This window comes from Aplysia californica, unplaced genomic scaffold (assembly GCF_000002075.1).
Source record: "Aplysia californica isolate F4 #8 unplaced genomic scaffold, AplCal3.0 scaffold00062, whole genome shotgun sequence".
NCBI lineage: Eukaryota > Metazoa > Mollusca > Gastropoda > Aplysiida > Aplysiidae > Aplysia > Aplysia californica.
Genome location: NW_004797332.1, coordinates 1006001 through 1017892, shown reverse-complemented (window position 1 = coordinate 1017892; position 11892 = coordinate 1006001). Strand labels below are relative to the sequence as shown.

General features: G+C 38.0%; 1 protein-coding gene across 1 annotated transcript in view; it reads left to right on the top strand.

Annotated features, from left to right (window-relative positions):
* Window positions 1-11892, top strand: part of LOC101849189 (ATP-dependent RNA helicase TDRD9) — a 39574-nt gene that overhangs the window by 3903 nt on the left and 23779 nt on the right. The window contains exons 4-15 of the mRNA XM_013079768.2: window positions 267-488; window positions 2035-2157; window positions 2876-2956; window positions 3611-3772; window positions 5054-5157; window positions 6497-6555; window positions 6954-7008; window positions 7764-7848; window positions 8931-8988; window positions 9381-9485; window positions 10509-10606; window positions 11069-11200. Of these exons, the coding sequence (XP_012935222.1) occupies window positions 267-488; window positions 2035-2157; window positions 2876-2956; window positions 3611-3772; window positions 5054-5157; window positions 6497-6555; window positions 6954-7008; window positions 7764-7848; window positions 8931-8988; window positions 9381-9485; window positions 10509-10606; window positions 11069-11200 (1284 nt within the window). The remainder of the gene's footprint in view (window positions 1-266; window positions 489-2034; window positions 2158-2875; window positions 2957-3610; window positions 3773-5053; window positions 5158-6496; window positions 6556-6953; window positions 7009-7763; window positions 7849-8930; window positions 8989-9380; window positions 9486-10508; window positions 10607-11068; window positions 11201-11892) is intronic.

The following is an 11892-nucleotide window of genomic DNA, read 5'->3' as shown; positions in this document are numbered from 1 at the left end:
GGGGGGGGTAAGCATGAATTCCTGAGCTGGTCAGACAAATGAAAAGCAGACCTCCATTATAATTAGTAGAGATCTTGATTTTTGGTTGATGAAATGTCATCTTGGTTTTCCTTTTTAGTTTTGTTAAAATGTAGCTGTATTTTTAAATTGGTTCATTTATTCTCAGCTCGATCTATATTTTGGTTATTATTTTGAAGTATCACATAACTGCCATTGTCTTGTGCTTCCCTTCAACAGTAAGAACTAAATAACTTTGTACTCATCAGATCATCAGTACCATTGAAAGCAATCAAGTGACAGTCATTCAAGGGCCCACTGGTTCTGGCAAGACAACCCAAGTGCCTCAGTTTATTATGGACCATTATGCGGAAGAATCTCGGTATTGCAACATTGTTGTCACGCAGCCTCGGAAAATTGCAGCTTCTTCGATTGCCCGTCGTGTATGTGAGGAACGCGGTTGGTCTCTGGGAACTATCTGCGGATATCAGGTTTGATAATAATAGTAATAATAATTTCTTCCACCCCTGTACAATACAGATGTAGGTGCTTTACAATACCTTCATCTTAACATAAAATACATGTGCTCCATAGATTAACGCTGTGTGTATTTGGGTGTGCATATGTGTGCTTATCTGTGTGTGTGTGTGTGAGCGTGCGTGCCTGCGCATGCGCACGCGTGCGTGTGTGTGTGTGCGCGCGCGTGCGTGAAATACCAAACCAATGTGCCTAGATTTGGACCATAAAGAGGTATCTTATCTTTTGTCTCATCTTATCTTATCTTAATGGGAGGAGCGACCCTTGAAGACCATTTTCTATGTTTGTTGCGCGAGATCAAATATAAGTACACATATAAGTTGGGCATAGGAAAATCTCTTGATACGCAATTTTATTTTGGCACAGCTACAGCGGTTGTTATGGAAACAGCCGCCATCTTGAAAATAAACAATAAATTTCAAATCCCTAAGGCTTTCTTATTTACTAACCAAATTTGACCAAATAGGGTGACAGTATATCTGAACCAGACTCTATCAGCGTAACAGCAAGTTTTTTTCAATAAGTGCAAAAGGAAAAAAAAATATGAGCACTGTCCCAATGTATAAAAAACCTTTCCTAAATTTAGATTGCGAAATCACTTACCAATGGAAAAGTGTTATTTTTTTCACAAATGTCTTTCTGTTACATTGATATGTTTCCTGAAAGTCTCATGTCAAAAGGATGAAAACTAAGGTAGGGAAAAAATTGCAAAAATATGACATTTTGAGAAAAATGACAATTATTGTGAAAATTCACTATATTAACCCACCATCATGTTTTCAAAGGCAATTTACGAGGAGAATAAAGACTTTCTCAATTATCTCCTTGCTATTTCTAGACAAGGAACTGGTTGATTTAAAAAAATCAGCCAACATCTCAATTTGCGTAGCCTGACCCAAAATCAGCAAAATCAAGGGTCGCTTCTCCAATTAAGCATAGATTCCTACCATCAGTCTGAAAGGAGGTTTTCCTTGTTTTCATATTATTTACTGGTGTGTGAACTTATTACATTGAATTTTAACGTATTGGATAGAGACTGAACAAAGATTTTTGCACCCACAAAAGAAAGTTTATCCTTTTAGTTCTAATGTAGTAGACTTTCCTGCTGTTTGTAAAAGTAAGGGTAAGAGTATGAACTTTTTTTTCCCCTGTGCCAAAGGTAGTCGTGTTGAATCTCTTCACTACGTGTATGGAAAGTGAAAGTATATAGCTGCATTATATGTCATTTCTTGTTTGTGCTGTTAGACAGTCTAAAATTCTGGGACAGTTAGTCTTTTTCTCTTGTTTCTTTTGACTTTCATTCCTCTTCCGTCTACTATCTCTTAACACATGAAGAGTTTACAAATGTAGAGAATGCTTATACAGTCTTTTATTTGATCTTATATATAAATGCATTTTAGTAGTTCTTTCTTTTATTTGATCTTATAGATGTATTTATGTGGTCCTGTCTTTTACTTGATGTTATAAATGTATTTAAGTCATCCTTGTATTGTTCTGCAGATTGGCTTAGAACGTCAAGCTAGTGAAGATACTCGGATTTTGTACTGCACAACAGGAGTGCTGAAAGAAAAGTTCATTGGGAAAAAGAACATGCATGAGTTCACTCACGTCATTTTGGATGAGGTGAGATGTGTGTTTTGTTGCCAGTGATGGTTTTTCCTTCATTTTGTAACATGTGTTGCATTGGCTGGTCAATGTTAACCATTTTCTCCTTCTTTTTCTCAGTTTTTGATACTGGCTGTGTAAAGGAAGCAAAAGTATTAACTTTTCTTTAACCTGTAAACACAGATTCGTCATCATAATCATCACCATCATCATCATCATCACCATCATCATCATCATCGTCATCGTCATTGTCATCATCATCATCATCATCATCATCACCATCACCATCACCATCTGCTTCTTTCACCCTGGTATTGGATGTAGGCCACCAAGAAGGGCCCTCCACCTGTCTCTGTTCAGGGTGATCTTCTCAACCTCCCATATTATCAGGGTGATCTTCTCAACCTTTGGCAGCTGTATCCTATATGCCTGAGATCTGCCTCCAGATCTAGTTCCCAGATCTCTTCCTCCTCCCCTGGGGTTTCCGTCTAAGGCTTTGTTTCCTATCCATGACCATCTTCTTTCCTTGTAAATACAGACTGCAAGTCAGAAAAAAAACTGTAGGAAATGTCCTTAATGGGAGAGTACTTCATCGGGCCCCTTAAAAAAACAAAAAATTATAGACTTTATTTGGTCATAATAAAGGTTGAAGGTTGCTGAGGATACTTTTCTATGAAGCCCCTATTTTATGTCTCTTATTGAAGGAGATACTTACTCTTTCATTTTGTTTCCTCAGGTGCACGAGAGAGACATTGAGACTGACTTTGCCCTGCTCATTGTGAAGAAACTTTTGAGGTCAAATTCTCGCCATGTAAAGGTGAAGCATGTTCTGCTCTAGTTGGGTTTGTTGTGATGAATGCTCTATATGTATGAATATCTGGACATTATTTTATTATTCTTTTTTTAAAGATGACCTATTTCATATGAAACATTGACAATGATGATAATAATAATTCGTCCTTAACTATCTGACGATAACGATAACCCATGCAACTGCAGAGGAGCATGTTTCTTAAGCAAAATAGAAGGAATAAATTTTAAGATGACTTGTGACTTCTGCTATGGCCAATGAGAACAATTCTGGCAGTGTTATACAATGGATTGATTTGATAAGAGTCTAATTTATGATTGTGTGTACGTTTAAGTCAGTTAGTTGGATACATTGCTTTTGTAATGTAAGGTAGACATTTCTCATCGTTTTTGCTTTCTTATTTTCTCTCTTTTACCTCTCTTTCTACTACTGGGGCTACATGGCTATAAATAATGACTATCATTATTGTCATGCTGTAAGTCCATTTTCAAAGATTCATTTTTGAACGAACAGTATTTTATTGTTAGGTTAGATTTTTCCACCCTTTAGATAATTGTGCTTCTGGCAGGGAACATCACTCATGCACAAAATTCTTTGATCTTCCTTAGAATCTTAATAAAGATCTGTATGTTGGGATCAACACTACATTTTTCTGTCCAGGTGATCCTTATGTCTGCGACCTTTGACACAAGCGCCTTTGCTCAGTACTTTGCCTTGCCGGTGAAGAATCAGTTGGAGCCAGCTCCCGTGGTCACAGTGGGTACCGTGCTGCACCATGTCCCAGAATTCTTTGCTGATGACCTCGTATCGAAGCTCGGAGAGGTCTGTTCAGTTTGTGCATTTTTTTTACTCATTTATCTCTTTAATTGTTTTGTTTTTTAAAACAGCATGAATCAGGATGTCCTTGTACTGATTGTCTTAACTCTTAGTATACGCCACGCCAGTTCAGCTGACTTTTAGAATCACTTAGGTAATTATTATCATAACAAAAATCTTCCAAACCTCAGCAAATTCATCTTATCTATAGCCAGCCCCCATGTTTACTCCTTGGACCATACAATTCTACACTGTTTGGTGTTTAGCAATTGCAAATAGGTTAAATAGGAGTGGAGTGATAGGGAAGTTTGTGATGCTGACAATGTGGATGACAAAATGGCTGTGTATAAAGGAGTTTTAGCCTTCCGTATACTCAAGAGTTAATGACTCATGGTGCTTAAAAGCGAAAATGTATAATGAAGTAGTAAAGTATTCTTTCCAGCGTCTCTATGTAACTGTTAGCTTTATTTGTGTTTTATGTGTGTTTTCACTCACATATTGCGAGATTATGAATTGTGTTAGGAGTATGATGGTGAGCAGTTTATTTATTACCATCAGTTTTGTTGTGTGTTGGATTTCGAACAACTGTTTTTCTGTTTGAGGAAACAAACTCAACCTCTGTTGATGCTCCTTTGTGCTGTTAATGTTTTGATGTTTACAGTTTACTTTATGAAAATCATCTTAATCTCTCCTCTTTTTAAAACACTTTTTTTTAGTATGTTACTCTCTCGTAACACCTCTAATCTTTGGTACTTGTATGACCTAATTGTGTTGCAAATGCCCTGAAAACTCTAACTAAAACTAACACTTCAGTTTATGAAAAGGCAGTTCTCTTTTTGACGAAATTAAAGGTCTATCGAAACAATTAATCAGAATGAATGAGTCTTCCTTTTTCTTTATGTGTTGACAGAAATGGAATGGATGTGTGATTCATGGCTGGTCAGTCTCTTACATGAGTGTGCAGAAGCTGGGAAATATAGCTTTACCTCCTTGCCTATGAAATAGCAATAAGTTAAGGTTATGGTGGTTGTGCTGTCAATAGAACTAACAACTTTTGTTTTGAATTTCTTCATTGTGGAAAGATCTGTGGGCGGATGGTTGAACGATGTCACTGGTGGGTCCAACTTTTGTTCTATCTGCGTGCTTTTTTTTTTTTTGCTCCTTTTTTTCCCTCAGTGCATTTTCCCAACTCGAAAAGGCCTTTCTTGTATTGATGTGATTCTCAAGCCCAAAACAACAAACATGTTTTAAAAAAAATATTTTATTATTTTTAAAAAATGTGACCAGGTACCTCATGTGGAAGAAGCACAGCCTGGCATCAGTCCTGGAATGTACGAGATGGCAGCCGGACTCGTACAAGAGTTTGATTTGTTGGAGATCAAGGAACAAGGGTAGGCAGTTTCTTCTCAATTTGTCTTTGGTTGTGGACCTGGACTTTGTCAGTGGGCTGGGTTTTTGTTTACATTATAATAACATTTGTTCAAGATATCAACCTGTCTAAGACATCCACTTTACTCCGTGACAATGAGTGGCGATCTTGGACAGTTTAAACCCTCGTCTTGCGGGGGCCTGGGTTTATGTCGCCCGATGAGCCTATTTCAGCACCTCGCCTGCGTCTGGTCCCGCGTCAGTCTAGCCCCTGGCTCAGCGCACGTGTGACGAGCACCATCTCCCCTTGATTTCGGGTCCCGAGTCGGATCCGCATTCACGTAGCTCTAGTGTGTGTGCGTCAGTCTGCTTGAGTTTGTGTGCGTTTGTGGCCTTCTTCTTGAACCGCCTGCGTTGGTTCGTAACCGAGGTATACGTCTCATTCAAAACACACCAAGTTGGTAACTCTAGATGTTCGTCCAATGATATTATAGAAGAAATTGACCCACTTAGACACGAGGAGCTCGAAAGGATAGTCAGGAATCAAGACTTCCATTTTTCTACACAAAATCTTTCAAATGAGCTTGATTTTGTATGAAATGATACTACCTGATAAAAAATAAGCTTATTTGATAATTTTGAATACCATTGTGCAGGTACAAAGAACAATTTGAGTACAAAAAGTTCTGAAATTGACGTATATTATCCCCTTTCGAACCCCAGGTCATTCATAACAACAAGAGCGTCTAGAAAGGTTATTCGAATGGGCGTAACTACTCGTAATGTCTTATCAGATTATGAGAGGGGGTTATTCATGTGTTTGTAACACTTAATAATTAGAAAGCTATGAAAGATAGAGTTATTTTCATCGTCGATTAACACACTCCCACGGTATTCATGGCAAAAACACGTTTCCCGGCGCGTGCGCGCGCTGTACACCAACAGTACACACTGAGTGACCCTGGCGGCCTGCCTGGAACGTCCGACGTAATTGATTGCTGATAAGATTCACATCTCAGAACAGACGCAGGACAAGAGTTAACAGTATTTCTAAAACTAATGATGGGTTGGGACATTAAGATTAAAAGTGACAAAATGAGCTCTTGATTGCTGTTATTGGAAACAAATGTAACACAGTCATAGTCCAGAACTAGTCTAATGTACTATATTTTCCATGTTGTTTAATAGCATGTTAGAATTAAATATTATATCGGTGCCACTGAAGTTGAGGGCAAATATTGAAAAAGAAAAAAAAAATTACTAAAATTAAATGAAGTACTACTGAAGATTTACTATGACTTAATATAGAATTTACTCCATTTTCATGTTTTCTTTCATTCCTGCGTCTTTCTTTTCTCTCAGGAGAGATGAAAAAACAGCATTTGCTCCAATCAGAGGCTCAGTTTTGATATTCTTACCAGGTATCTAAATTCACACATTTTTGTCATATTTTACATTTACAATCTATACTTGAATCTTCAAAAATATGTGACATAAGATTGGAAGGGGTGCAAAATACAATCAAGATTTGTGTATTTTAAATGTACCTGTCAAGGTGTGTGTTATATGAATAGCTATTGGGGTGATGGAGGGCTGAGAGGAAATGAATATATGTTTGAGAAGCAGTTTTGGTTGTTGTTGTTTTTTTACTTTTTGTGAATGTCAGTAATCAGTGGTGAAGTCCACTCAGTAGGCCTACTGGGTTTGTGATGAACCTTATAAGATCAACAATACTTTGCCATTTTGATATTTAATTTATATTTTCTGTTCAGCTCCAATTTCTGGTTAAAATGCTGCTACTTTACTTTCCTCTTTCCAGGTCTCCATGAGATCACTGAAATGCAGAAACTGCTCAGCTCTATTGATGGAAGTTTGTAAGTGCAAGTGATGATGATTTTGAGGAAAACTACTGGCTACCTTAGAATTACAAAGTTCTATCTGACACTTATGGATGCTTTGAGTTATTAAGATCATGAGGTCAGAAACCAAATGTTCTACATGCTCTATCAAAATTGTAAAAATATTCAGAGTCCTTATCAAGATATTCAAAGAATTGCATTTTTAAAAAGCTTGACGTGTTCTGAAACTCGAAGTTTTTTATGTCAAATTTCTCAAAACTCGGTACTGAGCATATGGAACTTTGTAATTCTGAGGTAGTGAACTGTCATGTTGTTTTTTAGATTAGGCTTGGAGGAGTAGCCAGATATATTATGTGAATGTTGCTGAATTTTCGTTTATGCTGAGGAGCAATCAGTGTGTGCGCCAAGCTAATGCTCATGAGTTTTGCTACCTTCAGATCTGTTATGTTGGAAAGGCTTTTATTTGTACGCTTATTGTTTTATATGTATGAGCGAGCTGACTCTTGATGTGAGAGTTTCATGAGAGCTAGCGAAAGATTTTGTCTGTTTGTTAGTGTTTGAGCGCTTAATCACTTGCTTGTACTGTGTGCTTCTCAGGAAGCTGAGTATGTTATTGAATGTTTGAGGGTCTGCTTTAGATTGTAAAGTGCATAAAGCTTGCTGTTGAACAGGAATGTGCGTTATAAATTGCTATTTATTATTCATTATCATCATTATTTTGTTTTTTATGCTGCCAAATGTATGGTAACATGTTTGTAACTTTTTCACAGCTTGACCATAATTCCTTTGCATTCATCGATCACACTGTCAGAACAGAGCAAGGTGTTCAGGAAGGCAGCGAAAGGTTACAGAAAAGTAAGAGTTTTTAACTTTCTTGACTAAGTTTTGCTAACGTCACCTCATACTTTACTTTACTTACTTTTCCGATCCAGCGGCCATTTGGGTTCTAGCCCTTCGGTCTGTTGATATGGCAAAGAATTGACAGGTTTTAATCAGCTGTGCTTTGTCGCTGTATAGAGTGTTTCTGATGTCTGAGGAGGCAGGTAGGTAGGTGCTACGCAGGTCACAAAGTGCTGGGCAGTTAAAGAGGTGGTGTGGTACTGTTTCATCCTGGCAGTCGCACAACGGGCTGTCGGGTGGGGTATCCTTGCAGATCCTATTAAGGTAGGAGTTTAGTGGTATGTGTTGTGTTCGCAGGCAAAATATCGTAACTTGTTCTCTTCTACTCAGGGAATTTATTGCATCTTTAGAGTTGGGGGCTGTCATGTGTGCAAATACAGTTCTTCCAGTTTTGCACATTGCCCATCCATTCAGCCACTGTTCCCTGGTGTTGCATTTGATGATGTTCTTGGCAAAACGTCACCTCATGGGTTGTACATTTTGTATGAGTTGGTGCTGTTGATTTGTAATGAATCGGTAAGAATTGTTTGCTAATATTGGAAAGGAGAGTTGGTGGCTTCTTGTATGACAAAGTCTTGATGAGGTAAACAGAACTGTTAAGGTAAATCTTTTAGGTTCATTGGAATAATGATCTGGTGTCTTGTCTGTGTTGTAGTAAACACATTTTATAAAAGAAAAATTTGGGATTATTGTCGGTGCCACAACATAAGAGCGAAATTAGGGCATGTTGAAAACATACAGCAGTTTGGTTAAACTGAAATCTGCATGACCGCGGATTTTCTTCTGTTTAGCTGGGTCTTCAGTTTAGCGCGGTTGCTCAAATAGAAGACGAATGATCAGGGATTTCTTTTCTTTTAGTGAACCTTTGTTTTTGGATTAATAGTGTTCTGTTTAAGTGGATTCCACTTTATTTTCTTTTAAAACTTTTAAAAGTTGAAAAAAATGAATGTGCTTCTTTTTTTTGCTTTTTTAAAAAAACTTCACGTCCTGTCTGTATGAAATGCAGAATGTATCACTTGGTTTTGTTTGATCATCAGGTCATTCTTTCAACAAACATTGCTGAGAGCTCCATCACAGTCACAGATATCAAATATGGTGGGTCGCTTTGTGAGGTGATATTTTTTGGTCTGCTTTTTTCCGCCCAAGATTAGTCAAGAAAACGGCAAGGTTTTTTTTATGTCCTTTTTGTCGAACTAAAGTATATAGAAGATATTATTTTGTACATTGATGAAAGGAGAAGAGTAAATTGTTGTTATTTAATACTTAATCGTAGAAATTAATAATGAATTGAACGGATTATTCTATATTTCTTCCACTTTGCTCTAAGTGAATGAAATATTAAACTTCAATGAGAGTAATTTCGTTTTGTCCTGTGGATTTAAAAAAAAAGGAAAAATAGCATGAGCCTAGATATGATGAATAAAGGATTGACCAATGTATCAAGTAAAAGAAGATAAACAATGATGTCCATTCTTCTTTGTGTGCAGTTGTTGATTTCTGCCTGACAAAGAATCTCTTCTGTGATCCGGAGACCAATTTCACCCAGTTGCAAATGGAATGGGCCTCGAAAGCTAACACAAAGCAAAGGAAAGGTAAGAGACTACTTATAATAATAAATTAAAATTGCATTTACATAGTGCATATTCATGCCCTATGGCATGATGGATGCTCTGTACAACTATTATTACCCCAGCAGACGCTAGATCACGACTCAGAGATATTCTCGACTTTCCGGGAAGCTTACAGTGCAAGCTCCATATTAAGCGCTCCGACACAAACTAGCTTGTACTGTTGTAGATCAGCTTTCTGCTTAGTCCTGTTCAGGAGGTCTTACTTTTAGAGGTGCAGTATAACATGGATAGCTCGAATTCATCGAGACTGGCCGTGGTAGTTCGAGGGATCCGTAGTTCGAGGGAAATCTTACAAAGATAAAGAAGGAAAAAAAACCCCGCGACAGTAGGCACAATTCATTGGAAACGTGATTTCGAGTCTTGTGTTCGACCTATCCGTGTTATACCATATAAGGGAAGGGGTTTTCTTTAGTAAAAGAGACTTTAGATTCTCTCTTTATCTTTCTTCCAGCATCTGCCTTCCTGTGTTTTATTTTTTTGTTCATTTATGCCGAGATAGTGATATGTCATCAACTCAAACTTTTAAAGTTGCATAGTTTTCCTTTTACTGTTGTGAAAGCTTTGTTAAGAAGAAAAAAAGATTATGTATGATACCTGTCCTCTGAAAACTTCCACAAAGTACAGTCGAAATTGTCGATGACACCCTCCCATTGTCGAGGAGAAAAGTGTTTGTTTTAAACCGACAGATTTCTTGTACTGTGTCATTATAATGTAGAGAAAAATATGCAAAGGGGGAAGTGGAAAGTGGTCATTTGTTCAGGTGATTGTCTTTGACAGGTGACTGTTAGAGCAGGTTTGACTGTATCGACAAATGTAATCATTTATTGGTAACTGGCACAATGGCTGATTGGACGGTGCTATGTCTTTTTATTAATGTGTTACTTTTCATGTACTAACAACCACTCAGTTGTATTGATAGTATGTAAAACGGAAACTCTTCAGAGAGACTTTGTCATGTGCACTTTTGCTCTTAACTTTCTACAGGTCGTGCGGGCAGAGTTTCGAACGGTCGTGTGTACTTTATGGTCCCCCGATGGTTTTACGAGACTGTCTTGCCTGAGTATGGTGTTCCAGAAATGCAGGTAGAGTTAATAGGCTGTAGTTTTGGCTACCGGATTACATAAAGTGTTGGCTTTGTGCAAAGAGAGCGACCTAACACTGGTACAATAGTTTTATGAACACTTCTTTAAGCAAGTTATTTCAACAATGTGGGAATGGGTTATTTTCCCCTGTAATTTCTGTTGCCCTTTCTGCCACTTAAAGCCAACATTAAATGTTAAAATTTTTTGAAAAAACAACTGGCTTTTGACCTTTTCAAATATCAATAAAAGATATAGGTGTGCTTATCTCTTCAGAATGGTATTGCTTCCCCTGGACAGCTTTTACATTTTATTTTGTGTTGAATCTCTCAGGAACTGAAGGGTTTTTTCTTATGTTCTTGGAGTCTAGTTTATCTAAACTGACTGTATAAGACAATAGAAAAACTTGATTTGTTTGGTTTCTCTACATTAAAAAGTGTGTATATTTTGCTTGTGAATGTACAGAGATCCCCTCTGGAGGGTCTGATCCTGAAGACCAAGCTGTTTGACATGGGAGAGCCCAAAGCTCTCCTGGCTCTGGCCCTGTCTCCGCCCAAACTGGAGGACATTGAACGCACCATCCTCAGCCTGAAAGAGGTGAGAACTTGTGGTAAATACAGTGGAAGTTGTATAAGACAGCCTCCCATTGTCGAGGAGAAAATGGCCGTCTTAGACAGGTGGACTTCTTAAACAGTGCCACTATAATGATAAAAAAACCTCAAGGGGGAAATAGGAAGTGTTCGTTTGTCTTACACAGATGGTTGTATAGTGCATATGCTTTGTCCCCCCTCATTGAAAGGAGGTTTAGTAATGATGCAGTGGAGTCCACTAAAACGGGAATCTTCAGAATTGCAGGATATTTTGGGTTTAGCTGGGTTTTTGGTTAAAAGAGGTTGCCCAAATAAAAGAGAAAAGAAATCAGGTATTTATTTTATTTCGGTTGACTGAGCTGATGTTTTTGGATTAACCGTATATGGTTTAAGAAGACTCCAAGGTAAATGGCTCTGGCCTGGTCTCCAGCCAGACTGGAGGATGTTGAGCATACCATCCTCAGCCTGAAAGAGGTGAGAACTCGTGGTCTGTAAATACACCTGTAGAGTGAGTGCCGGTGGGTTTCTGTTTGTACTGCTCTCCAAGTAAAATACATTTGATGTCCCCCTCCTTGTCGAGGATATGAGACCATGAAAGGTGCATTTGCTAGAACATTTGTGTGTGTGTGCGTGTGTGTGTGCGTGTGCGTGTGTGTGTGTGTGTGTGTGTGTGTGTGTGTGTGTGTGTGTGTGTGTGTG